At 55.4% G+C, this 27,952-nt stretch overlaps 1 protein-coding gene across 1 annotated transcript in view; it reads left to right on the top strand.

Moving 5' to 3' along the window:
• Positions 1 to 3,069: 3,069 nt before the first annotated feature.
• KCNC1 (potassium voltage-gated channel subfamily C member 1) overlaps positions 3,070 to 27,952 on the top strand; it is a 45,114-nt gene continuing 20,231 nt past the window's right edge. The window contains exon 1 of the mRNA XM_069554251.1: positions 3,070 to 4,995. Coding sequence (XP_069410352.1) covers positions 4,426 to 4,995 — 570 coding nt within the window. The 5' untranslated portion in view covers positions 3,070 to 4,425. The remainder of the gene's footprint in view (positions 4,996 to 27,952) is intronic.

The following is a 27,952-nucleotide window of genomic DNA, read 5'->3' as shown; positions in this document are numbered from 1 at the left end:
CCTCCAGCCTCAACAAGAGAAATGACAGAGCTGAGGTGTTATGATATAGGGCTTATTATTATCCATCAATAAAGAAACTGACACAGAGAAGTTGAGTAATTTGCCCAAGGTCATAGCTAGTCAACGGTGGAGCTAGGATTTGAACACAAGTAATTTGGCTCCAAGGTTTATGCTCTTGACCACTGAATAACATCACCCCACTGTTAGTTCACTGTACCCTGAGCCCTGCCTGTATGCTCTTTAGTATCAGCCACTGATACCAAAGACACTCTGCATAGTACCATTGCTTTCCTCTGCAAGGGAGGGAGCAAATGTCTACGAGTAAGAGGAACAGCTCAAAAGTGGTGATGTTCTCATCTGGGCCGAGGGTCTGTGGTTAGTCTGTGGGTAAGAGGCTAAGGCTCTGTTCAGTGGTTCCTCCTCCCAACCCCCATTTCTCTCGGGTTATTTCCCTTCCCCCACGCCATGATGCCCTCTTGGTTTTTCTGGGCTTTATGCAAATGCCAGCCTTCTCACAGTGTGAAGAGGAAGTGAGAGAAGGAACTTTTATGTCTCTGCTTAGGATAGAGAAGGGGGGCATCATTTGGGGCCTCAGAGTGTCATCAAGGATGAAGGTGGGACAGCATGGGGCATCTCATGGGCAGCTACCCTCTCCCACCTGGGAGGCTCCTCTTTCTGAGCCAGCTCTGCTTACCTTATAGGGGATTTTAGGTGCGATGGATACACTTTCACACTCCCCCTCCCTCCAGCCCTGTCCTGCTTCTTTCTCTAGCCCTACATGGCCAGGCCTGACCAGGCCTTCTTCCAGCTTCCCTCTCCTAAGCACCCTTTGCCTCTCTCTGCCTCTCCCTCTGCTCCTACCCACCCCCTGGGGCATGCTTCAGTTTCCCATTATGGTTCACCATGGGGTAGAAGCCTGAGTGGGGTCTGCACTGACTCCCCAAGAAAACCTGGGTGGGTTTCCCCTTGACTCAGCCCTGGTGTAGGGCTCCAGACTCCTATGGCCTCTCACACGAGGATTCTAGGAGCCCAGCCCCTCTCCTGGCCTTTCTCAAATCACCCCGCCCTCAATGAGGAGCTACTGTGGCTCTGTGCACTGTGAGGGGAAGCAAGCAGGGAGCCCTGGTGCAGCTGAGAGCTCTTTCCTGAGGAAATGAAGTAAGCTACAGTGGAGGCTAAGGAGCCACAGGCTGATCCATGTGGCCCTGCAGGAGAGGGAAGAGGTGGAGCCCTGTGCCCCTCTGGTTGGCAGAATCACAAAAAGCTTCCATGGGGAGAAGAGGGACTGGATATCTGGCTGGAAGGAAGGGAAGGTTTGAAAAGGCTTCGGTCTTGTGTCTCCCCATCTTGATTTCTCCCAGCTCTGTGTGTGTGAAAGAGAGACCATCTCTCTGTGTCCATCTTTTTCTGTCCCTTCTGGGGACTCTGTTTCTCCGTTTTATCACCTCCTTGGGTTAAGGCAGAACTTTGTGACAGAACTATGTCCTGGGAATCTGAATTTGGGCCAACCTGGGCTGCACCAGGTCCGGCCTCCTCTTGGGTAGGGGGTGGGATTCACACTGATCAGGGTGAGAGGACACTGAAAAACACTCTCACCTTTGTATTACTCTGAAGTCATCGTATTGAAGGGGAAACATCTCCCCTTTACAAGAAGAATACAGATCAATCTCTGGAGGGAGGAAGTGCCATCCTGGCCCCGGACTCCAGCTCTCTCTGTGCCTCTGCCCATCTCTGCCCTTGTTTCTGCCATAACTCCACCTCTCTCTGTCTCTCAGTTGTCCTTCCATGACCCTTCGTCTCTTGCTCTGCCCCTTGCCCCTCTCCAAACCTCTCCATTCCTCTAGACCTTTGCCCCAGCACACACAGCTTTCCCTAGAGCTGGGCTGGGATTCCCCTGGCAAGTAAGGACAGAGATGCCTGCAGCACAGCTTCGTCCCCAAGCCCACAAGCAGGTCTGTGGGTCAGTGTCGAGGGACAGTTGTCTGCACAGTGAGCAAGTGCCGACAGGTAAATAGAGCCTCGTGTCTTCTTAATTAAATCGCCCTTTGCCCAGGCAGCCTTGTGTTCGATTGGGCTGGGCTGGATCAATAAGTCTCTTTTCCCAGCACAGCCACCCCTGGAGCTGGGCCTGACCTCCCTAGCCCTGTCCTGGCCCACCTGCCCACTTTCCTGACTGCCTGGAGCCCCTGGAGGGGCTTGTGCCTCTCTGCCTGGGACCAAGCCTGGAACAAGTAAGGAGTGAAGGGGTGATGGCTTCATTGAGTAAACTGAGGGACTGCCAGCAAACATGGGCTGAGAAGGCCCAAAGTGCAGCTCCCACCCCAGCATCAACGGTGAAGCCCAGAATCACCGCAGGGGGCTGCTCCTATATAGCCCCCAGATATTGCATCAGCCTCCCCTCCAGTGTAGCTGAAACCCTTCGAGAAAGGCGGCCTGTCAATGTTCAGGACCACTAGGAGTTGCTTCTTCTCACCTCTAAGGACAGAATCCCCACTAAGGATCCTGGACTAGTGTGGAAGGATCAGTGAGCTGGGATCAATATGCGCAATGAGGCACTCAAGGGAGACTAGGGTCAGCCTGGAGTTAAGAAGGGCCCAGGGTCAGAAAAGGGTCGAAAGGGGTTAATAGGGGTCCAGGATTATTAGGTTGTTAGCAGATGGCTTAGAGGACAATACAACCTAGTGGAGATGTGTGTAGTGTATAGGGGAGCGCGGAGAATTTGGAATCCATGCAATAGGGTACCTATGAAAGCGACATGGGGACTCCAGGTTCCCTGGAAAGGTCGATATTAAAGAACTGCTTGGAGCGATCCGGATCGAGGTGTCTCTAATAGCGGTCAAGGGTGTTTCATTTCACTAGGGAATCAGACAGTCCCTAGTTGGGAAAGACAGGGGCGGGTACCAAACCGCCTTCTCACCTCAATTTGACCCAGGGGCGCGGGTCGAGACGTCTCCCAGAGCCCCCACCCACTGAGTGGCGCTCCCCAGGGCGGAGCGTTGGCGGGTTCCTCTCTCCCACCCCTCCCCGGGAGCCGCAGGATGGGTGCCCGGCTGGCGCCCCCAGCGCCGGGGTTGAAGGAGGCCGGGCTCCGCGCGGGCCTGGGAGAGGGGCGCGGAATCAGGGCTTTTTAGGACCCAGCGCGGCGCCTCCCTCCGGGGGCGAGTGCGGCTGCGCGCGCCGTGTGCCCGTGTCCGGAGAGCGGCGGGCTGGACGCGGACCGCGCGAGCGAGCCAGCGAGCCAGCTAAGCCCAGCAGCAGCCCCGGCAGCAGCAGCGTCGCGGGCGGCGGCCGCCGCCGCTCCGCGCCTCGCCTCCCCGGCCTCACCAGCCTTGCCTCGCCGCGCCCAGACCCGCCACCCTCGCCTCCCCGGCCCGACCGCCGCAGCCCCCTCGCCTCGGTCAACAGCGCCAACCGCCTGCCCGAAGCAGGGCGCAGAGCGCAGGGCGCAGAGGCACCGGAGTCAGTGCCCGCCGGCCCCGCAGACGGAGCCCAGTCGGGAGAACCCTAGCCCGGCCCCGCGCAGCTCCGCAACAGTCCGGGAGCTGTCCCTTCAGCACCGCCGCCGGAGCCGGAGCCTGAGTCGGAGCGCAATCCAGCGGAGAGCCCCAGATCCAACCGGAGCGCACGGAGCGCAGCGCTCCGCGGCAGCAGCACCGAACAGCACCCCTGGTGCCCCTGCCCGGGGGGCCCGCCATCTCCTTCGAGAGGCGGGGAGAAGGAGAGAGGAGGGCGGGCGAGCGGACAGGCGCGCCTGCCGCCGGGGGGAGCAGGCAGCCAGGCAAGGAGAGGGAGGGGGCCGGAGTCCGCCCTGCGCCCCTAGCTGCAGCCGGGCCACGCAGGGAGGAAGGCAGCGGGCATCCATCTCCCCCGCGCCGAGAGCGCGCTGCGACGACCACCTCACAGCAGAGCGCGAGTTTCCCGGCTCCCTCTCCTTTCCCCTCCCCCTTCCAGGAGCTGATCTATGTCCGGCCCTGGAAGCAGCTGACCTTCCCCCGGATAGCTTTGTGTCGATTTCTCTATCTTCCCGCTGAGATGGGGACGGGAGCCCGGCCCCCCCACCCTCTTTTTCCTCCTCCCGGGGCTCGCCGCTGAGCGCCGCCTCCCCATCCCTCAACCCCTTCCCTCCCTCCCTCCCTCCCTTCTTTCCTCCTCTGCCTCCTCCGCAGCCGGACTAGCTCCCTCCCACATCTGGCGCCCGGAGACCCTGGGGATCCCGCGCACACTCCCTTGAACCAGCACCCTACAGAAAGCGCCCTGAAGGGCTTGGGTTGCTCTCGGAGTAGCCGGAGCCGCGGTCCTCTGTCCCCCCGACGGCTTGGGGGGAGGGGGGAGGAGGCCGCGCGCCCCCCTCCCCGGCGCCAACTCCCCCTGGCGGCCGCTCCCATGGGTGTCGCTGGGCCGCGCCATGCCTAAGGAGGCGCCGCGATGGGCCAAGGGGACGAAAGCGAGCGCATCGTGATCAACGTGGGCGGCACGCGCCACCAGACGTACCGCTCGACGCTGCGCACGCTGCCCGGCACGCGGCTCGCCTGGCTGGCGGAGCCCGACGCCCACAGCCACTTCGACTATGACCCGCGCGCAGACGAGTTCTTTTTCGACCGCCACCCCGGCGTCTTCGCGCACATCCTGAACTACTACCGCACGGGCAAGCTGCACTGCCCGGCCGACGTGTGCGGGCCACTCTACGAGGAGGAGCTGGCCTTCTGGGGCATCGACGAGACCGACGTGGAGCCGTGCTGCTGGATGACTTACCGCCAGCACCGCGACGCCGAGGAGGCGCTGGACAGCTTCGGCGGCGCGCCCCTGGACAACAGCGCGGAAGACGCGGACGCCGACGGCCCCGGCGACTCAGGCGACGGCGAGGACGAGTTGGAGATGACCAAGCGCCTGGCGCTCAGCGACTCCCCGGACGGACGGCCTGGCGGCTTCTGGCGCCGCTGGCAGCCGCGCATCTGGGCCCTCTTCGAGGACCCCTACTCATCCCGCTACGCGAGGGTAAGTGACAACTTAGCCGTGAGAAGAGTGGGGCGGGGAAGGCAGCGTCCTCTGCCTCCCTCGGGCAGGTTTGGATGCTCAAACTGGTGCCGGGGGAGTCGCAGCAGAAAGGAGGATGTTTGTGCGCGTGTGGCCGAGACAGAGTGACTCTCCTCAAGGGTGGCTAGCTTTGTACACATGTAAAGGCCTGTGTATTTCTGAATTGAGTATGTGTGAGTGAGTGTGAATGGGTGTGTTTGTGTGCATGAGTTGATGTATTTCTGAATTGAGTATGTGTAAGTGAGTGTGAATGGGTGTGTTTGTGTGCATGAGTTGATGTATTTCTGAGTTGAGTATGTATAAGTGAGAGTGAATGGGTGTGTTTGTGTGCATGTGTGCATGAGTTGGTAGTGTGGCATGTTTATGTAAGTGTGGTGGTGTATATTTGGGTGGTAAGGTATGCGGTGAGAATGAGTGAGCGTGTGTTGTGTGTTTGAGTGTGCAGGCGTGCCTGTGCATGCGCATTGCCATCTCCGCAGGTGTACAGGTGAAGCTCTGAACTGTCCTTTAGATTTGGGTGTGGGGAGGGAAGTAGGAGCCCTTCCTCTCTCCCAGGTAAGGGGCTTGTGGGACCAGCTAGGGCCCACAGAAGAGGGCTTGAGACCTGATCTGCTGCCTGAGATGGACCACCCCACCCTGGGAAGCAGCCTCAGACCATCCCAGGGAGATGGTCAAGGGGCAGTCTTTATGGCTAATTAGCTGATAGATGGGGTGGGAGGGAGGGTGTGATCCCTCTGAGACCTGCTGCTGGAAACAGAGCCTGCCCTTCTTCCTTGTCAAAAGGAGAGAGGGCTGGAGGGGGCCTCTGGGCTTCTGCCTGTGCTGCCTCTAAGACCTGTCCGGACAGGGAGGGTGTCTACAGGGGTGTGACAGGGAGGTATGTCTTCATCAGCCACTCCCCTTTAGTGACAGCAGCTTGTTGCCAGGGAGAAAGGGCACCCTGCTGCCCACCCTGGCCCATCAACTGGCTCCTCCAATCAGTTCCCTCAAATGTAAAGAGAGAGAGGGGGCCTGATGAATTCTAAGGGTCTTTGCTGCTTAGCTGAGTCCAAAAGGGAGACAGGGGTAGCAGCCACCTACCCTGGAAGAAACCCCTCTTGCCTTTGCTAGGCTTTGCCCTCAGAGATCTGAACAGAGGGGAAGGGTCAGAGCTGGGAATTTAAAGCAGAGTCCCTCCCCCATGTGTGAGCCACCCCTTAATCCCCTCCCAGGCAAGACATTACCTTCAATGCCCAATCTCCTTTACTGCTGCACACCCCTTCCCTCCTGCTCTGGGAACCAGGGATGGAGGTTCGGGCAGGGGAGGGAGCAGGAGTGCCTGCCTGGCTGACTTCAGTGGGGTGAAGGGACCAGGGGGCACTGAAGCGTCCACAGCAGGAAAAGGCTGTTTAGGCATAGGCCTGATGGACGTATTACTGAGATCTAACACTCAGTGTTTTAGCATCTGAGGGAGAGGGCAACAGGTCTTATATATTAAATCCTAGGTCAGATCTGTGTGTGTTTGGGGCGGAGAGGGGGTGTGTGGAGATGCAGTAATAGGGAGAGAGTTAAACCCTCTGTTTTGGAAAGCCTGCCCAAGGTCACCCAGGGAGTTAGAGGCCTTGGTGTACTGTGACCCAAGTCCCCTGGGACCCCGTCCTCCACTCAGTTGGCCACCAGCTCCCTGCCATCTCCAGAGGAGACTGGGATCCTCAGAGGTCTCCCCCCTCCCCTCTCCTGACAGAGGCCACCATAGCCAGGGGATTATGTAACTGGAAGCTGTAGCTGAGCTGTGAGGAGGGGCAGGAGAAAGGGGACTGGGAGGTTGAACTGGGGCATGTGGGGGCAGGGGGCAGGGGACAGGGGTTGCAGAGGCCCAGGTTAGAGCAGCTGCCCATTAGCCTGCATTTGACCTTGGGAAGCATCTTGCTACCATCACCACCCCCTTGTCCCCAGAAGCAAGGAGTAGGCCCAACTTCCATATGGTCCTCTCCACCTCCTGGTGCCCTAGCAAGAGGCTGAGTCCCCCACCCAACTCCTGGGGTCAGCTTCAGGGCTCTGCCCCTAGCCCCTGAGTTTCAGGATAGGCAGGGGTCATGTGGGAGATATTATAGCCCCCTACCCCGCCCATCTCCTCCCACAGGCCATCCCCCCATGCAGATACATGAGTTGACTAAAAGGGGTCGTGTTGGTGTACAGAGTCTTACAGAAAAGCCCTGGTTCTCTCCAGCATCCATTGAAGAGCAGCCTGAGGGAAAAGTTGAGCAGTGGGTGGGGGTGGGGGGTGGGGGGGTGTGTAGAAGGTGCCCCTTCAGCCTGTCTGTGCGACATTCTTTCCCCAGTGGCCACATAGAGTTGTTCCAGCTCCCTTGGGTGACAGCTGAGGACACTGGGGCCTGCCCAAGGGCACACAGGAAGTGAGGGCAGAGCCTGGATTAGAACCCAGGCTTCCCGCTGCACACCCGGCTGGCCTAGCTGCATTGCGCTGCCTCTCTGCGGCTCATCTGCGCAGAGCCCAGCCGGCTGCCCGCCCAAACTCCCTCCTCCGTCTCGGCTCCACCGCTGCCCCCTTTGTTTACCCCTCCCCCTCGCGGGCCCCAGGCCGCCTCAGATTGCTGTGTAGGGATTCAGATGTTTATTCAGGATTCCAGACCAGAATCCTGTGTGTGACATTGTAGATGTGTGTGAAAGACAAGCTGTATGTGTGAGAATCTGTGTAAGAGAGATTCTGTGTGGGTGTGAGAGGGTCTTCATGTGTGTGTGTGTGTGTGTGTGTATGTGTGTGTGTAAGGCCACATGAGAATAAAAGCATGTGTGAGTGAGACTCGGGGGGTGGGTGCGTGTGTGTGTTGAGATTGACTATGTGAGAGAGATTCTGTGTGTTTCTGTATCAGAATAATCCCGTGTGAATGTGAAAAAGACAGATTCCGTGGGTTTTGAAAGATGGACTTTGCGTGTGAGAATGGGACTGTGTGGGAGAGAGTGCATGTATAAGAGAGAGGGGGGACTGTGTGTGTCAGAGAGCTGCTCTGTGCATGTGTGCGAGAGCAGGGTTCTTGGGGAGGGTGTGAGAGACTTGAGGTGAGTGTATTTCTGTGTGTGGCGGGTGGGACACAGGAAGCTCTGCACGTAAGGTTGCGTGCGTGAGACCTTCTGTGTGAGAGGCTGTGGCGGGGAGCTCTATGTGTGTGACAGAGACCCTGTGGGTATGTGAGGCGCGTGTGAGGCAGGAGCTCTGTGCGGGAACCTGGTGTCACTGTGGCTGTGTGCACTTGTATGGGAGAGGGGCTTTGGGTTACCTGTGTGTGTGTGCCTTAAGGGAGGTGAAACTCAGACCCGCTTCCTGCCTGCTGCCTTTATCTCCTGGGGCTTCTGAGCTGCCGTAGTGAGTGGTTTTGCCCCCATCTCCCATCCTCAGTGGAAACGCTGCTCTAGCCCAGGCCAGATAGTTGTTGGTGCACAGTGAGGCCACCACACTGCAGGCCTTAGTGGTGGCCCTGGGAGATAGGGCGAACCAGGCTGGTGGGAGGTTCTGTCTGAACTCTTTGGAGGTGACAGTGCTAGCCAGAGCTGCTGGTTTGCTGGCCCCTCTCTCCTACTGGTTCCTGGATTCCCAGGCTGAGGGAGTGAGGGGTAGGGAAGTGAGCTGGGGCAGGATGAGCCCAACTTGTCTTTTGGCATGAGGGGTCATGCCCCAGACACACACAAGCAAAAGATGACGATGACACTTTGTGGTGAGGGCCGTGAAGGGGCTTCCTGGGACTGTGAGAGTAAGAACTATCCCGGAGGAGGTAACTCGGGGATGGACTTTGAGGTGCAAGTAGGAATTACCCAGGCAGAGGGCAGGGAACAGCAGTGCTAGCATGCAAAACTGTGGAGGTGTGGGAGCAGGCAGGGTCATGTGGGAGCAGCCTGGAGCAGCCCAGCCTTGAAAACTGCCCTCCTCTCTCCCCTGGGGGCCAGCACAGGTCTGAGGCTCTTGGCTTTTATCTTTGATGTTCATGTTGTCATCAGGAGCATTGTTTGGTGTCAAGTCACACATCACCAGTGGTGTGCCCTGTGCTACAGACCACAGAGTGTCCTGTGCATGTGTGTGTGTTGATGTGTGGACATCTCTCCCCCAAAGTCACTTGACTTTCCAGTGACAAAGAAGTGCCAGTGACCCCAAGCTTGGGAAGCCCCACTTCCACCCACCCCACTGCCCAGCTCTCCTCTGACACCAGGTCTCCATCTCTCTTTCTTGTCCCCACCTGTTTGGAACCTGATGTAGTTCTCCTCTCCCCCAACCCCCTGGGAAGGATCCTCCTCCGGCAGCTGGGATGAATTGCCCAGCCAGAGACTTCGGCCCTCCCTTGGGTCCCAGCTGACACTGGGCTCTTGGCTTGGCATGTGGAGGGACTGGGGACAGGGGTGCTAATTTATGGGCACATGTGAAGGAGACCCATGAGCAGGGCAGAAGGGCTCGGTACCTTCCCCTCTGGCCACTCTAAGCACTCCTCACCAAGTGTGTCCACCATCCGGTGTTCCTCACCTTCTTGCAATGTTTTGACAGGTGTCCGCATGTCTTTGAATGGTAGACAGCCTCCCCTGCGCCAGCCCCCCAACCAGTAATGAAGTTGAAGTGAAGTCGCTCAGTCGTGTCCAACTCTTTGCGACCCCATGGACTATAGCCTATCAGGCTCCTCCGTCCATGGGATTTTCCAGGCAAGAGTACTGGAGTGGGTTGCCATTTCCTTCTCCGGAGAATCTTCCCTACCCAGGGATTGAACCCGGGTCTCCTGTATTGTGGGCAGATGCTTTATCCTCTAAGCCACCAGGGAAGCCCTCCAACCAGTGATGAAAGTCACCAACCGAGTGTCTTCTAGTGAGTTCCTCAGCCTCTTCACCTCTAAAATGGGCATAATGATAGAACCTGTCCCAGAGGTTGATGGAAAGATTAACTGAGTTACCTGCCTGTTGGTGGAAAGCCCCAAGTCACAGGGCCTGGCATGCAGTCAGTGCTCAATAAATGCTGGCTTCTGTTATTAAACTCCTGTTGGTCGGATTAGCATTTCACTCCATGACTTTCTCTAAGCTCCACCCTTTGCCCTCTGTCCTATGCCCACTATCCTGGTTTCCAGCCATCTTTGTGTCCCTCAGGCCCACCCTCCTGTAGCTTCCCGACTCCTGTCCTGCCTCCAGCCCCTGGCCCTTCCATGTCATCCTCCACTTGTAAGCCGCAGAGATCTCTTCAACTCACAAATCTGTCAGCTCACAGCCTTGCCTGCTTAAAACCCGTCGGTGCTTGCCCAGCCCATTTGTGGCCCCTCGGGCCCTGCCTGTCTCTCTAGGCTCCTCTGGCCTGGCTCTCTCCATCACATCAGATGAGCTTCAGTCATCCTGGCTGCAATTCAGTTTCTTGCACATGACAGGTCCCCCTGCCTCACGGCCTTTGCATATGCTGTTCCCTTTTTCCTCCTGAGTTGCCCCTCTTTATCCCTGACACCCCTCCTCAAACCTCAGCTCCCTGGCAATGCCTTTCTGGACCCCATAGGCTGGGTCTAGGACCAGAGTCCTTCCCTTTAAAGTAGCAATCTAGTGTGTAACAAAATGCTCATTAACAGTCTTGCTTGATTCCAATCTGTCTCCTGCTCCAGAATCTAAGCTTCTTACATACTCAGCTTAATAGGAGCCATTATTGAAACAGATGAGGAAGGCGAGGCCCAAAGAGGCGTGCTTTGTCCAAGGTCACGTGTGACCAAGTTAGGGGGCTGGTTTAGAAACTCAGGTCTCTACCTCCTGGTTCCGTGGCTGGAAGCCCCGTCTACCTTACAACACCTCAGCGAGTACCGGGGTCTCGCACTCTTGGGGCAGGAATATGTGCTCCCTAACTCTGGGCAGTCTAGAATATGCCAGAGCTTTAGAGGAGACTGGCCTGATCCTCCAAGAGAGGGAAGTATGTTGTTTCAGAGGTGGGGGAAGGGAGCTGGTGGGGGCTCATTCCAGGGCCCACTGCCTGGACCAAGGATCTCGGGGCCTCCCAAGACAGATGAATATAGTGCTATGACTATTCTGAGCAGCCCCATGACCAGCGTATTCACTCTGGACCAAAAGGTCATGGCCTCAGGCTGCAGCCTCCCATGGGCCCTGGGCCAGCCTGACCACACCCTGGGTGCGGGCTCCAGGGAAAGGGGAACCTAAGAGGCTCTGGGGACGGTGAGATGCCCGGTCCTAGTGCCGGGGAACCACTTGCGGGGAGGGACCGCCGTTCACATGCACAGGGCTGTTGGGTGCTGCCAGGCCACCTCTAGCTACTGCCCTCATCCGGCAGAGGAAAATCAGGCTCCGAGCAGGGAAGACACTTGCCTAAGACCACACAGCCCATCAACGAGGCTCAAACTCCAACCCAAGCCTCTTGGCCTAGGGGCTGGCCATTTGTATTTATTTGCTCTGTCAGTTTTAAGAGAATGTTAAATTCCACCTGGGCAGCAGTTAGCTGCCCTCCTTCCTCCCTTCCCCACTCCCCTCCCAGGGCCCAGTACAGCTGGTAGAGACCTCTCTTACCCAGTCAACCCCTACTTGGCCCAGATCCTGTATTCATCCCCCAGGCAAGATTTTCCAGAAGCCCCTTTCTTGAGTCACCATACTAATGGCTACTGTTTACTACCCAGGTGGTGTTAGTGGTAAAGAACTCTCCTGCCAATGCAGGATATTTAAGAGACTCAAATTCAATCCCTGGGTCGGGAAGATCTCCTGGAGCAGGAAAGGGCAACCCACTCCTGTATTCTTGCCTGGAGAATGCCACACACAGAGGATCCTGGCAGGCTACAGTCCATAACGTCACAGAGAGTCAGACACAACCGAAGCGACTTAGCACACATGCACTTTATTTACTAAAGCACTTACTATGTATCAGACAGCCTTAAGGGTTTGATTTACGTATTCTCATTCAATTGTCAAACGAACACCCATGGAGCTGTACCATGATTATCACACCAATGTCCCAGATGAGGCTGTTGCAGCTCAGAGAGGTTAAGTAGCCTTTCCAAGGTCATTGTAGACCCTGAGTAGTGGACCAGCATTTAGCTGTAGGACCACCTGACCCCGGAGTTCCATCCATAACCACAATTCAGTACCGCCTCTTGTCGCTATTCCAGGGAACTGGGGGCTGTGGCTGGCTGTGGCACAGGCTTGGGTTTCCTTCTGTTTTCCTTCCTCCTTCAGCAAACTCTCTTTCCCAGAAACCTGTTCGGGAATCCTGCTCTGCAGTTCTGGCCCCTGAACCATGGCAGGTGAAGGCCCAGCCTGGTGGGGTAAGATGATGCCCTGGCAGCCCCCAAGAAGAGGCTTTTCAGAAGGTGCCTCTCCTGCCCCTGCCAGCCGTGCAGGCCCCCGGAAATGGCTGGGGGGCTTGGGAGGATCAGAAGTTATCCTACAAGAGGTGACACCTGGTGAGCATGCTGGCTCCTCCTCAGCTCCGCATTCGAGGCCTTCTGCTCTGGAAGCCGGCCACGGGTCCTGCTGCTCCCTTCTGCCAGGCTCCTCCCTTCTGCCAGGCTCCTCCCTGACCTCATCTTCAGCCCTCAGTCCAGCCTCTGGGTTTTTGCTCATCTATTCCCTCTCCCAGTAGCCTTTCTAGTTTTTGCTGAACCGAAAATCCATTCCCCCAGGTCCCTAATGCTTAGCCTGACTACTCCTGCCCTCTGTGACTCCTTTGGAAGTGCATGGTTTGGGTTGGGCAAGAAGTCACCAGGCTTGCCTGATTTGAGCTGACGGTCAGTAGGTCACTCCTGGGGGCCTGTGGCTTAGCACCAGCCCACAGACGAGGAGAGATGAGGCCGCAGACAGGACCCCCGTTGTGGGCATGAGGCAACTACACCAGGGCAAGATCTGTAGCCAGGCCACTAAGCCAACCAGGCTCCCATAGGCAGGTTCAGGCTATAGTTTCTCTCCCTTTGGAAGATAGTTCAGTTCAGGTCAGTCATTCAGTCGTGTCCGACTCTTTGCAACCCCATGAATTGCAGCACACCAGGCCTCCTTGTCCATCACCAACTCCCGGAGTTTACTCAAACTCATGTCCATCGAGTCGGTGATGCCATCCAGCCATCTCATCCTCTGTCGTCCCCTTCTCCTCCTGCCCCCAAGCCCTCCCAGCATCAGGGTCTTTTCCAATGTGAAGAGTCAACTCTGCATGAGGTGGCCAGAGTATTGGAGTTTCAGCTTCAACATCAGTCCTTCCAATGAACACCCAGGACTGATCTCCTTTAGAGTGGACTGGTAGAGGACCTTCTAAATCAGCAGTCCCCAACCTTTTTGACCGCAGGGACCAGTTTTGTGGAAAGCAGTTTTTCCATGAACCAGGGTGGAGGATGGGTTCAGGATGATTCAAGCACAATACATTTATTATACATTTTATTTCTATTATTATTATATCAGCCCCACTTCAGGTTATAGGGCATTAGATCTCAGAGACTGGGGACCCCTGTTCTAAATGACCACCAAGTCCCTTCACCACTCTGACACTCCAGGAGTCTAGAGTTCCAAGCTTCAGCTTCCCAAAGGCACTGTGGGAGCCAGGCTGTGCATGCATGCTAAGCTGCTTCAGTTGTCTCTGACTTTCTGGGACCCTGTGGACCATAACTCGCCAGGCTCCTCTATCCATGGGATTCTCCAGGCATGAATACTGGAGTGGGTTGCCATGCCCTCCTCCAGGGGATCTTCCTAACCCAAGGACTGAACCTGCATCTCTTGTGTCTCTTGCATTGACAGGCAGGTTCTTTACCACTAGTGCCACCTGGGAAAGCCCCGGGAGCTGGGTTAGTCCTTACCTATTTCTCCTTCCACATTCTGGGCCCAGCTCCTCTCTAGGGCACATATGAGCTCTCCTGGTGTCAAGCGGGCAGGAGCCCAGGGGAGGGGGTCTGAGAAGCTTCCTCCTCCATTCATTCAGGCTCCCGTAGTAATCCCGTCCTGCCTGGCGTCGCCATAGGCACTGGACCCCTTGGAGTCACCGGGTGTGTAGACACCCCCAGTCCTCTCATGGCATAAACCGGGGGGTACCACCTCCCTATGGTGTGCTTGCTCTGGCCCAGCGGGTGGCACCTACAGCTCTCTTCTCCAGGCCCTTCTCTTAGCTGTCTGCCCTTCACGAGTTGCAGAAAGGTGTACTGAGAGACCAGATGCTATGCCAGACTCTAGGAGCTGAAGCAGGGCAGGCTAGGGCTATCTTCGATGGTGCTGGGGCACTGCTGAGAAGGGAGGCAGTGGGCTGCTGCTGTGCTGGAAGGGCCAGGGGTGTTTGCAATCATTGTAATGGGGCTAGAGGGGTGTTTGCTGGGGACCCCCATCCGTGGCTAACTTTCAGTTTACTTCAGTTCAGTTCAGTCGCTCAGTCGTGCCCAACTCTTTGCGACCCCATGAATCGCAGCACGCCAGGCCTCCCTGTCCATCACCAACTCCCGGAGTTCACTCAGACTCACGTCCATCGAGACAGTGATGCCATCCAGCCATCTCATCCTCTGTCATCCCCTTCTCCTCCTGCCCCCAATCCCTCCCAGCATCAGGGTCTTTTCCAATGAGTCAACTCTTCGCATCAGGTGGCCAAAGTACTGGAGTTTCAGCTTCAGCATCAGTCCCTCCAAAGAAATCCCAGGGCTGATCTCCTTCAGAATGGACTGGTTGGATCTCCTTGCAGTCCAAGGAACTCTCAAGAGTCTTCTCCAACACCACAGTTCAAAAGCGTTAATTCTTCGGTTTACTTAGGATCCTTCAAAAACATCAGGCTTGAACTTCCCTGGCAATCCACTGGTTACGATTCCACACTCCCAACACAGAGCACAGGTTCAGTCCTTGGTCAGGGAAGATCCCACATGCTGAGCAGCCAAAAGCAGAAGACAGGTCCAACTCCTGGGCTCTGTCCCTGGAGAACTTGACTCCTGGGTCTGGAAGGAGATGGTCAGGATACTTATGCTCCAGAGTCTGTTCTCTGGCGATGCTGATACTCAGAGAAGGAGGATTTGCCTTGGGGTCTGGGACACAGGCATTGTTGCTCCTCAGTGTGGACCTCTGACCAAGAGAATCAACATCACCTAGGCACGTGGTAAAAAGAAAACGTTTCAGGTCCCAGCCCTGCCCCCAGTCCTACTGATTCAGAATCTGCGTTTTAACAAGATCTTCAGATGAATCATACGCACACCAGATTCTGAGAAGTGCTGAGGCAGGAAACCGTTCCCAGTGGAGGGGAAGTATCAGGACACAGAGAGGCCTGGACGGGTGTCTGTGGGTTGGCAGAGCTTCATGGGTGATTCTGATCTTTCCTTGTGCCCAAGACACTGACATCGGGGTGATGGGCCTGGAGGGTGAGCCCCCAGCTGGATAAATGACAGCCGCTTCCATCCGGGTGCTGAGACCAAAAACCTCGGCACCCATCCTTGATTCCTCTTTTTCTCTCACACATCAGCAAATCCTGTTGTCTCCGTGCTGAAAATACAGCCAGAAGCCGACCTCGTCACATTGCCTCCACCGCTACCTCCCTAGCTGAAGCCACCATTGTCTCCCCCCGCACCCCGGATTCCTGTGAACAGTCCGCCTGCTTCTGCCCTTTGCAGCGCCTTCTGCACACAGCAGCCAGGGCCCTCCGCCTGTCAGGTTGAGCCACCCCTGTGCTCTGCTCACTCAGGGAGCAGCCCAGGCCCCTACAAGGGTTATAAGGCTCCGCAGGAGCTGCCCGCACCCAGCTCTGTTTCCTCCCCACTCATCTGGCTCCTTGGTTTTCCGCCAGCGCAGTGCTCGTGCTTCTGCCTCAAGACCTGTCCTCTCACCCTGCCTTCTACCTGGAGCACTTTCCTCTCACTGTTTACTCCCTCACCTCCATTAGGCCTGTACTCAGAGGTCGTCTGCTCAGGTTGCACCCTTGCGATCCCTTCCCCCATTTCTTGCTTTCCCGTTTTCTTCTTGGCATTTAACAGCATCCAACTGTATTTTATTATTGACCTTGTTTATTGTCCACTTCCCCCACTAGAATATGTTGTTGTTCAGTTGCCCAGCCGTGTCCAACTCTTTGTAACCCATGAACTGCAGCACACCAGGCTTCCCTGTCCTTCACTATCTCCTGGAGTTTACTCAAACTCATGTCCATCACATCGGTGAAGCCATCCAACCATCTCATCCTCTGTTGTCCCCTTCTCCTCCTGCCTTCAATCTTTCCCAGCATCGGGGTCTTTTCCAATGAAATAGTAAAGAATGTTCTACTAGAATATAAACTCTATATTCTTATATAAGAATAAAAGCTTCACTAGAATTTAAGCTCCAGGAAGACAGGGATTTTTGTCTTTTACCCATTGTTCTGTGCTTGGTACCTGGAATAGGGCCTGGCACATAGCGGGTTCTAAATACATAGTCATTGGGAGAATAGATAAGGAGACCAGAGTTGAAGACCTAGGCCAGACATCAGCATCATGCTTCAGAGCCTATTACTGGCTGACCCGGTCCTTCTTTGCCTCACCTGGGAGCACAAGCCCTCCATCCCAACTCACTGCCCACAACCAGAGCTCAGAGACTGAAAAAGTATTTTTGAAAACCAGGATGTGCAAGCTCTTGGGATGATGACATTGTGCATTGCAAGGACTCTGAGCTCTCACGTCCACTTGGTCCAGCCGAATGCCCACATCTGACTTCCTTTGGGACTCTGTTTCTCCTAAAGACTAGCCAGGTTCTTTTTCTCCCTCTCCTTCCCCACCTCCTTCTCCGTTCACCTCCTTCCCTTGCTTTACCGCTCCCATTGACCCCTTTCCTCTGTCAGCTGTGTTTGCGTGAAGTTCTAGGTATTAGTTACTGGCTTTCAATACAGACTCATCCCCTGGAAGTCCTCGGATGCCTTTTGTCCCAAATTCCCCTGCTTAAAGCCACAGTCCTGTGTTCAGTAGAAAGTGCATGGGCTTCGGGGCCGGCCCCCACTTCCTAGTGACCCAGTCTTAGCGATATGCCCTGGAGCCCCGTTCTCTCCTTAAAAGCCTGGCCTCTTGAGCCAGGAGGCCTGCATTCGAATCCCAGCCCCACTTCCTCTTTTCAGCTGTGTGACCTTGGACAAGTTCCCTAACCTGTCTGTGCCTCAAGAGAGGGTTATTAATAGCACCTGACTCATAGGGAAGTCGGGAGGATTGAATGTGTTAAGCACTTAGCCCAGAACCCGAAACATAATAAGTGCTTAATTATCGTGGGTTCCATTATTGTCTTTTTAACAGTGCGTGGCTCTAGAAGAACCAAATCCTGGCCTGTTCACTACCTGCTTCCTTTTTCAGCAAATGACTCTCCCTTTAATACCTCTCTGAGGGTCACCTCACCTACTTGGCCCCAGGGGCCCCTTCTTCCAGAATCATCTCTCTCCCAGGAACCAGATCTCAGTGGTGTCGTCTTTGGAGGCAGGCCTGGATTCCGTCTTGGTCCTGCCGTAAACCTGCCGTGTGCCATGGGCAGGTCATAGCCCTCTTCAGAGGGCTTGGCACCCCCTCTGTTGTCACGGGCCACTCACACCTGCTCTGCCTCCCTCTCCAGGCGTAGCGGGGTGGGGAGAGAGACAGATGATGGAACTCCCGCCCACGGGCAGAGAGGGAGGGAGGCCGCTGACATCAGGCTGTGGTCAGGAGCCAAGCCCAGGGACCTAAGGTGCTGAGAAGTGTGCCAGTGTGGCGGGGGTGGTGGGCCGTGTCCAGGCATCCCAGTGCAGGGTGTTGAGACATATCTTTGCAGGGGATGCGCAGGCTCAGGGAGCAGTGGCAGCAGGGCCCAGGCCGACCCCAGGAGCTGCTGGGGCCTCGGGGCTAAGGACTGGGGCTCCTGTTGGTGCCAGTGGGCAGTACCTATCCTCAGGCTGGACTGCCCCACCAGGCTGAGTGGGAACAGTCTAATTTTAGCTGGAGTAGCCCCAGACAACTGAGCTCAGGGGACCAGAGCCAACCTTGCTGGACCCAGAGTCTAATACTCTGTCAGCCGGGCCCACGGCAGCCAGAGGAAGCTCACTCAAGCCTCAGGGCCTCAGATGCATGCCCCTTCTTCCCTGGCTTAACTTGGCCCTTCCCTGCCAGCCTGGCAACCCTAATTCTGCTTTACTTTCCCCCTGACCCTCTGCCCATGGTGCACTCCATCTCACCTTCTACCTCCCCCATCCACAGTGTAGGAAGGGACTGCTGTCCCTACATCCCGACTGTCCACATGAAGACAGTCTGTGTGGTTCCCCTGCCAGGGGGCTGCTCTTAGCACCTGGTCATTCATTCCACAAATATTTATTGAGCACCTACTTACTAGGTTGCAGACACTGTTCTAGAAGCTGAGAGTGGAGCAAAGAATAAAGCAGTCAAGAATCCCTGCCCTCAAGAAGCTTACATTCTCAAGCAGGGAGAATAAAAAGAAAGAAATACATGTACTATTTCGTGTGTCGGATGGTAAGCAGTGCTAGGGGGCTATACAACAGAGGGAAGACCCGGGGAAGGCTGGAGGTGGTGACTTAACTCCTGTGGCAGGGAAGGCCTCCCTGGGAAGGTGATGTTTCAGCAAAGACTTGCAGGAGGAGAGGGAGGAAGACATGTGGCATCTGCAGAGCAGAGTAGATGGGACAGGTAAAAACCCCAAGCAGGTGTGTGCCTGGGGTTCAAGGCGCAGAGAGAGACCAGGGTCCAGGGCTGAACTGGGGGACGGTAGGAGGAGAGCAGAGCTCCGCACAGCCCCCCGGGGTGCCTGACAGTGGGGTCTTACCCACAGTGCGTGTCCTTCCAGCACTTGGCTGTGCTCACATCTGCACTGCCATCTCCTCCCCTCTCCTGGCCAAAGGCACTGCCCAGTCTGGACCTCCAGGAAGCTGGGCCTCAGGGAAGGGCTCTTGCTTCACCATCCTGGGGGACCTCTGTCCTCTCCTCAAAGGCAGCTGCGCCCAGGAGGAGACACTGGGGCCACATGGGGCTGCCACCAGGGTAGGGGTGGAAGGGTGAGCTGCTCTCTGAGGGGTTGTTGGGCTGGAAGTTGGTGAGGGAGTCAGAGGTGAGGGGCCCGTTCAGGCAAAGGTCCTGTCTGCAGTTTCCTGTGGCAGAACCCTCACTCCGAGTGTGCTGAGAGAGATGGTTAGTGTGGTGGTGATGGGCCAGACTGGAGCCAGGCTTGCCAGGGTCCAAATGTAGCTCTATTGGCTGTGAGCCGTATGACCTTGTCAGCCTTGGCTGCCTCAGCTGTAAAGGGTGTTCTGCAGACGCTGGCCTCACCTGCTGTGGGGGGTTCTGAGAACATGAACCTGATGTCTGTGAAGAGAGGTGCTGTAACGGGGGGCTTCAGTGGTTCCCCAGGGCCCTTCTCTGCCTGTGCAGGTGGTACAGTGGGGGAGTGGGACTCCCTTGGACCTTGTCAGCAGGACAGGACTGAACATACAGCCTCCTGCAGGGGCTGCTATCTTAGCACTTAGAGATGAGTGTTTTATGCTCAACCTCAGGGGCTCTCTGAGCAGCTGGGAAGAACACAGCCACCCACTGGGTCACCTGGAGACTGCCTGAGCCCTGGGCTGAGGGCTGCCCTTTTGGAAGCCCACAGGGCTGTCATCTGCTAAGGGTCAGCCCTGGACAGCGTGCTTCTCCTCGTGGTGCCGTGGGCACTGGTCACATGGACCCTGAGTGGCCCGCACCCCTGGAATATGGCCCTTGTCCTTCTGGGCCTTAGTTGCCTCACCTATAAAGTGTACATGATGGTGTCACCTGCTTCTCGGAGATGCTGGAAGAACCCACTTAGACCAGAGGCAGAAAAGTAGTTTCTGAGGGAGAAAATACAGTCAGAACAGGGCTGTGGTTGGGTGTGGGGTCCATGAGGGGAGACCAGATCCCAAAGGCGGAGGGAATGTGAGGAGCGGACAGGGTGGGATGAGAGGACAAGCCTTGGATCTGGCTGGGCCTGGCTTTTGGTGCCCCCCACCTCAGTGTGGGCTTGGGCAGGTGGTCTTGAGCCATTTTCTCCTATGTGAGACGGGGAAGAGTCCCAGAGGGGTGGAGCCCTCGGCACGGAGCCCGGTACACAGAAGGTGCTCGCCAGGGGTTGGAGCTGGCTGTCTAGGGCACACTGAACCTAGTCCTGGGTTCAGATTCCCTGGGGATGGTGGTATAAGGAGGCCTGGCTGAGCCGCAGACAGGGAGGCAGCCGTAGAAGCCTTGTCCGGTAGCCCCATAACCTCAGGGTCATGAACCACTGTCACCAATGATATATTTAGTGGCGCAAAGGTCAGAAATGCCACTGGCTTCCCTTCTAGGCGGCAGGAATCATGTCTCCTGAGGCCTGGCTGTCACCAAGAAGATATTTTTTCCTTGACTGGCAGTCTGGGGATCTGAGTAAAGGCCTCAGTGTAAGAAGTCACCATGGTTTATACTGACTTGCTGAGGCTTTCCACGTCCAGGGCTCTTCCCAGACCCTGTTGCGCTACCCCAGGAAATGCCACCCTTGACTTCAAGGCAGCAGAGGAAGTCCTATCTCTCACTAAATGGAAACATTCTAGAGGATGGGATTTGGATGCTGAGGACTTCAGGGTAGAAGGCAGGGTGGAGCCACCCAGCCTATCTGTGGGTTTGCTGATACAAGGAATGGATGGTTTGTGGAGTGAAGGAGCTGGAAGCTAGGGGCAGGGACTGGCCTGGGGAACTGGCTCAATCTCAAAGGTGAGAGGCTCTGATGGAGCAGAACCAGGACAGGCTGGAAAGAAATTGCAGGAAGAACCATGTGACAGGGAGGTCCTCAGGGCCTGGGGGTTTTCCAGGCTCTCTGCAGCCACTGGAGGAGGCCGTGAGAGGAGGATTGGCCTTCAGTCCCTGAGGATTGACCTCAGACCGCACTGAGCATACCTGTGGTTTCAATCTGTTCTGGGGTGGGGAGGCCGCTCTTTCTCCTCAGGTCCCCAGCCTTGGCAAGCAGGCTTCCTTAATACCTCTGATGTGCTGGCTGAGGAGGGGCTCTCCTGAGACCCTGGATGAGCCTGGCTCAGGTATGCTGAGGTCCATCCACACCCAACTGCTTTTCTCCATCAATCCCCAAGCTCTAGACACAAACTCCAAGGCTTTTAATTGCCTAACAAGGGCCAGTCAAGGGACCATGGACATGGGGGGCCAAGAGTTGAGCTTAGCAAGGCTTGGCAGCTTAGATGCAGCTAGTCTGGAGCTGAGGCTCTCACTTTGCATAAGGCACAGTGCTGAGCCTACCAGGCCCCCTCCCCAAGCCCTGCTTCAGCGTTCCCCAGCACCAGGCTGCACCCGCTGCACACATGTGCACACACACACACACACACACACACACTGGCCCTGGCGATCTCCCTGGGAAACCAGGTCCCAGTGAGAGTGCCTGGTGTGCTGCTAACTGCTCATTACAGTCACAGCTACAGCTAAGTATAGCTCCAGCACACACAAGGCCAAGACAACAGGGAGAGTCTTTCCATAAAACAGTTCCGCATGCAAACACATAAACACTCGCACACGCGTGCTCCCCACGCTCATGGGCTCGGACACCCATGAACCCATACTTGCCCCAATGCAAAGTTTTACTCATTCACCCAGGCAGTCATTCAGTCAGTGTTTATCCAGGGGTGAGGCGTTTGGTTAAGAGCATGTGTTTTGGAGTCATGGAAAGCTGGATTTCAAATCCTAACTCCATCACCTTCCGGGTATCTGATCATGGGCAACTTCTTCAACCTCTCTGAGCCTCAGTTTCCTTCTTTGTGAAATTGGGATGGTAACTGCAGTATGGACCTCTGAGATGGTGCAGGGGCCAATGAGATGGGGCACTGGGAGTGCTGACGATGAGTCCAGCTCAGGATGCAGCACTCAGTGGATGTTTTCACCCTCACTATTGAATTCCTACTATGTGCCTTCCCCAGTGCCGGAAGCTTTATTTAAAGCTGTGACTTCTGGAGGTTCCTGTGAAACGTAAAATAGGCACTCAGTGAATGCACGAAGCTTGAATGAATGACCATGTGAGTGAAAGCTGCATCCGTGGCTCGCTGGATGAAAGACTCCATGCTCACTTGTCTCTCGTTCAGGCTGTGTCTCTGGTAGGACTGAGATGTTCTTACGGGTAACATGGGGATCCTACAAGAGGAGCTGGAGCGGGTCTGGGCCCCCTCTCATTTTGCAGATGGGGAAATGGCAGCACAATGGCACCCGGCAGCGGGCATCGTCCAGGCCGAACATTCGGCCCTGAGTCTAGAGCTACCGCCATGAGCCAGCCTAGCACAGCAACCCAGTGCAGTGGATGGTATCTGGCTCAGCCACAGCCTCTGAGTCTCTGAGCCTGCTCAGGCCACAGGCCCGGTCCCGGCTTGGGCAAACACAGGAGTCATACAGCCGCAGCAGAGCCTTGGCTGGGGCTGTCGGGCAGTCTGGGACCTCTGGGCTGGCCCTAGACAGCACTCCATCCACTGGGGCAGGGGCTGGAACTGGCATGGGAACATGAAATTTCCAACCTGGGTAGGAAACAAGATTCAGGATTTGAGGGCAGTGTCACCGTTCCCTACCTTTGAATAGGCCAGCAGCTGAACTGCCTGGCCTTTCTCCTCCCATCACACCTCCTCAAAAAGAAAGTGACATTTCCTGGTTCTTTTTTAAGCCCAGGCTGGCTGGGCCAGGCCCGGGTGTGGGGTGGGGAGGGGGCGGGCGGCACCAGGAGTCACACAGCCCGAGTCTCTCCTCACCTTGAGTGATCTCGAGGTGCTGGGAATAGACATGGTCTCATCTCCTCGCCATGTGTCCCAGATTCCAGCATCCTCACCCCACAGCCTGCACTCGGGTTTTGAATTTCATGTTCCCATGCCAGTTCTGCCCCCTAGGCAGGACTCAGGCTGCTGAATTCCGCAGTAAGCGCCTTCAGCTGGCAGCCTGCTGGGAGGGGAGACTGTCTGGCCTCTGAAAAGGAACTTTGGTGCCCTTGTGCCCATTCCCCTCATTCATGTTCTCAGCCGGTAACGGTGCAGGTCTTTGCCCCTGGACAAGAGATGAGTGTGACTGGGCCTGCCACCTGTGTAGACATGAGTCTGCTGTCAACGAGTATACCCGCTGCCAGTGTAGACCTGGATCTGCTCTCGGTCACAGTGCCCCTTGCCAGTGTAACACACCACCTCTATGGGAATGAAGCTGATGACAACACAGCGAAATGATTAGTGACTGCATCCAAGACCAGGTTCGTCACGGATTCATGGAGAGAGATTATGCCTTTACCAGCGTGGATATTGATCTGCTGCGAGTGTGGCCAGTGCTGGTGTAAACACAAGTTTGAAGCCAACGACTGCACGCGTTGCAAAGTAGAAGCAGATGCTGTATAAGTGAGTCTGTGACTGCGTGCGCTGCCCGTGCAGGCAAGGGAAAGTGGGCGTCAGAGGGGGTGATCTCCTGAGGAGGCTAAGGGAGTTGCTGTGCCCACTATGTAGACAGATGGGTTGAGGCAAGCAGATGCATAGGATGGGAAGCTGTGCTCTTGCTTAGCTGTGCCCCTGGTTCCCAAGGAAGGGACCCCTCTTCCCCTACTAGTGTGGAGCGTGTGACTTGAGTCTAACGGCAGGGCCAGTCCTGATCCTCTGATCTGACCGCCGCATGGGCCTTACATGCTAAGGGGGAGAAAGGCAAACAACAGACATGAAAATGAGCGAATTGGATGGTGTGAAGTGCCAACATTGTCCAGGTGGATGCTTAGAATGGGTAAGTGTTGCTGTATATACCTCGTACTTCAGTAAAGCTGGGGAGAGTTAGTGTTTGCCAAAGGGGGGCGTGCTCCATGGGGCGAGCAGAAGAAGGAGAATCAGATCCGCGTGGGGTGCTGGCTGACATTTTAGAGTGGTCAGTGGGCCGCGTGCAATGGCAGGAGAACGAGCCACGAGGACGCTGGGGAAGGGCACCCTGGGCTGGTGTGAGGGCCCTCAGGCGGGCGTGTGTCTGGCATGTTTAAGGATTGTGTTTGAGGAGGCGGTGTGGCTGGAACAAGCCAAGGGGGACAGCGATAGGAGATGAGCTTGGAGGCGAATGGAGAACCCAATCCCGTGGGGACCTCAGGGTGTTGTGAGGCTCTTCCTCCAAGAGAAACGGGGAGCTGAAGCAGGGTTTTGAGCAGAGAAATGACACAATCAGATTTACATTTTAAAAGGATCATGTGGCTGCTGTGTTGAAAACACTCCGAGAGCTCCAGGAATATTGGAAGCTGAGGGACCAGTTAAGAGGCTCTTACCGTAAATCTACGGATGGGGTGGTAATTGTGGTGGTGGGAAGTGGTCAGATTCTGGATTTATTTAGATCTGAGCCAACAGAATTTCCTTACAATTAAATGTGAGGTGTGACAGAAAGAGAGGTGTCAAGGATGACTCCAGGGTTTTTTGGCAAGAATGTCCTGGGAGGATAGAGTTGCCATCTCTTGCAATGCAGAAGGCTGCCGGCAGTGGGGGTGGTATATAGGAGCTTATTTGATGTGCTGAGCTGCAGAGACGCTAGTAGATCTCCACCACAGAGACGCGAGGGAGGTGGGTGCTGGAGTCCTGACGCAGATAAGCGTTTGGGAGTGTGCAGTTAGTGGTATTTGAATAGGTGATGGTATTTAAGCTTTCAAACTGGATGGGTCACTAAGGGAATGCGTGTCAATGGAGAAGAGCACCAAGGACTGCACTCTGGAGCACCCCACAAGTTAAAGGCTGGGGACAAGTTTGCCAAGGATGTCAAGAAGGAGCAGCCAGTGAGGTGGGAGGAAAATCAAGAGACTGTGGGGACCTGGAAAGTGTGACAGAAAAGAGGGAGTGGTGAGCTGTTTTAGAGGCTGCTGATGGTCAAGGAAGGCAAGGATGGGGAATTGTTCCTGTTCTTTCTGCTTAGAATGCTTGTCCTTGGACCTTGCATTTCCCTAGTGATTTTTACCTACCTTTCCAACCCCTGTACCCTTGTCACTTCCTCCTGGAGGCCTCTCCAGTTCCCAGGCTTGTTGTTAAAAGCCCATCGAATGCTGTGTGCATTCCCCTCAAAGTCCTCATCTCCTCATACAAATATGTACTTGCCTGCCTGGCTATTTGATAAATGTCAGTCTTTCCCAGCAAGACGTATGGCTGTTTTTGCTCACCTTGTATCCAGTGCCTGGCACAGGCCTGGGGTAAAGCTTAAATATTTTTTGGAGGAAACACAGGTGGGCAGTCAGCTGTGGTCCCACCTGTATTGTGTCCACTGCCCTCCCTGACCTGTCCCCCTTGGGGTCATCTTTTTGTGTCTCTCAACACACACACACGCACACATATGTACACACACATGCATACCCTATGGGGAGTCAGGACCCTTGACTCAGTGCAAAACCATAAGTGAGCCCTAGGGGAAAACTTCCCTGTGGATTCCTAGTGGACACTTCGTAGAGCATGGAGCCTCAGTTTTCTGATCTACCAAATGGGGGCAATAAAGGCTGTCCTACTGATGGCCCAGCTAGTGTGTGTGTGTGAGAGAGAGAGAGAGAGAGGGAGCGCGCGCACGCACACACACACACACACACACGCACACACACACGCATGCACGCGCATGCACAGTGTTTATATGGGATTCAAAATATGAAGATATTGTAAACTTTAGCCAGCTGTTCCTATGACATTATAATGGGAAGACAAATGTCTTCGTCCAAGGGTTGCCTGGATGGATATGAAAGAGATTTATAAATGGAAGCCCTGGAGTATGGTGGTTTTAGCATCAGGGAGACCTGGTTTCAAATTCTGCCTATTGCTTCCCAGCTGGGTGGGGTTTTATTTATTTATTTTTTTGCACACATCTTAACCAATCTGAGCCTCAATTTTCTCATCTGCTAAATGGAGTTACTGACGCCTCCCCTGGGGAGGTTTTTAAAGATAAATGAGATCATGTTTGCGAGAGTAGTCGTTATTCCTTTACGGCAGAGGTCAGTGAGGCTCAATGGAGCCCGGTACTCTCACCACTGAGGCGGCTGTGAGCGCTGAAAAAGGCCACGCGTGCCATCCATGTGGCCACCTGCAAGTGGGTGCCTAACACAATCAGGCTCTGAAACAGGCCGGGAGCTGGCCCAAGATAGGAAGCATGGATGGAGCCAGAGGAAGCCTGGCACGTGGGAGGGACAGCTCAGGGTGGGCCCTGTGGCCTATCTGCAGGTGTGGGCAGGGCTGTCAGAGGGAGGAAGTGTCCTGGTGACCCCAGAGGGCAGAACTGGGATCCCTGGCAGAAAGAGGCAGGGAGGCTGGCTTAAATAAGAAATACCTGTCTGGATAGCTGTCCAAAGACAGAATGTAGTCTCAAGGGCTCCTGTCACTGGTGGTCACCAGCAGAGACATCTGCTCTGGGTTATTGACCCAGCCCCAGAGGGAGTGCCTTCCTGCTCACTTCCTCATCTGGGAGTCTGAGTCAGGTGTTTCTTATTCCAGTCTGTGGCACAAGAAGGTTTGAGGCCCATGAGACACACGTACAACAGAATCCTTAGAAATAAGGAAGGAAAGAAAAGAAAATGTGAGTTGGATAATGAAAACAAGAAATAGCAACTCTCCATACTTCCCTGATGGCTCAGATGGTAAAGCATCTGCCTATGATGTGGGAGACCCGGGTTTGATCCCTGGGTCAGGAAGACCTCCTGGAGGAGGAAATGGCAACCCACTCCAGTATTCTTGCCTGGAAAATCCCATGGACAGAGGAGCCTGGTAGGCTACAATCCATGGGGTCACAACGAGTCAGACAAGACTGAGTGACTTCACTTTCACTTTCATACCTAGGTAAATGATGGGTTCAGCCTTGAGCATCAAATTTAACTGAGCTTCCTGGCAGTCAGAGCAAAAGAGGAAATATGAAGGGTTCCATAAGTCATCATTTGCTAATAGGAAAGTAGACAAGCTCATCCGGAAACAGACATAGTTCTATATCCTAAACTAGAAGAGGAATTTCCCATGTGGAAGACTGGTATTCCTCCAAGTTTAAGATAATGGGAGGGTTTCCACCTTGCAGTGCAGGAGATGCAGGTTTGATCCCTGGTCCAGGAAGATCCCCACATGCCGAAGGGAAACTAAGCCCAAACGCCACAGCTACTGAGCTCTGGAGTCCGAGAGCCGCAACTGCTGAGCCTGTGTGCTGCAGCTCCTGAAGCCCACTTGTCCTAGAGCCCGTGCTCCACAGCAAGAGGGGCCGCCTCAATGAGAAGCCCATGCCCCGCAACCAGAGAAAGCCCACATGCAGCAACGAAGACCCAGCGCAGCCGAAAAGAAAAACAAGTTAAACGTTTAAAAGATGCTAATGGAAGATGTTTACTGTCCATTTTCCAGCAGGAACCCTCAGGTCACAGGAGCAGGTGGGAAGGGCACCTTCTCGGGGGCCCTGACACCTGGTCTCCTTGGCCTGAGGCACGGCAGGGGAGCTCTGTGACCGCACAGCCCCGCTCCTCTGAGGCTCCGGGGCTTGTGGCTGACTGAGGTCGAAGCCAAGCTGGAGCAGCCTCATTCATCTCATAGGGCACAGCCAGGCCAATCTGCACTGTGGACATTTTCCATGGCTGTCTAAGGAGCCTTTGGAGGGTCTGAAATGCAGGGCTTTGGAGCAAAACCAATCCTGCCACTGAGAACCTCTGACATCTGGAGCAAGAATCTTCTCTTCCCTAAACCCCAGACTCGTCTGAAAAGCACTAATAACAGCAGAACTTACCTCCCTGGGCTGGCTTGTGGTTTACATGAGACACGATGCTAAGAGAGCCCCAGGAAGCCTGCTCGACAACAGGAAGCTCCATCATCATTTTGTCACCCGAGTTAGGGCCAGGAAGCACGGAGCTCACTGTGTGACCTTGGGTGTCCTTTCCCGTCAAGCCTCATTTCCTCGCAGTCCTCAGCCTGGGGCTCACATGGAAGACCCCACGGAAGTGGGCCTGTTGATCACCCCCACTCTGAGCAGCATGAGGCTGCAGTGCTGGGTCTGGGACATGGCCCCATCTTGGGCTG

Source organism: Ovis canadensis, chromosome 15 (assembly GCF_042477335.2).
Source record: "Ovis canadensis isolate MfBH-ARS-UI-01 breed Bighorn chromosome 15, ARS-UI_OviCan_v2, whole genome shotgun sequence".
NCBI lineage: Eukaryota > Metazoa > Chordata > Mammalia > Artiodactyla > Bovidae > Ovis > Ovis canadensis.
Note: the sequence above shows the minus strand (reverse complement) of the source record. Positions and strands in the feature narration are given on the sequence as shown.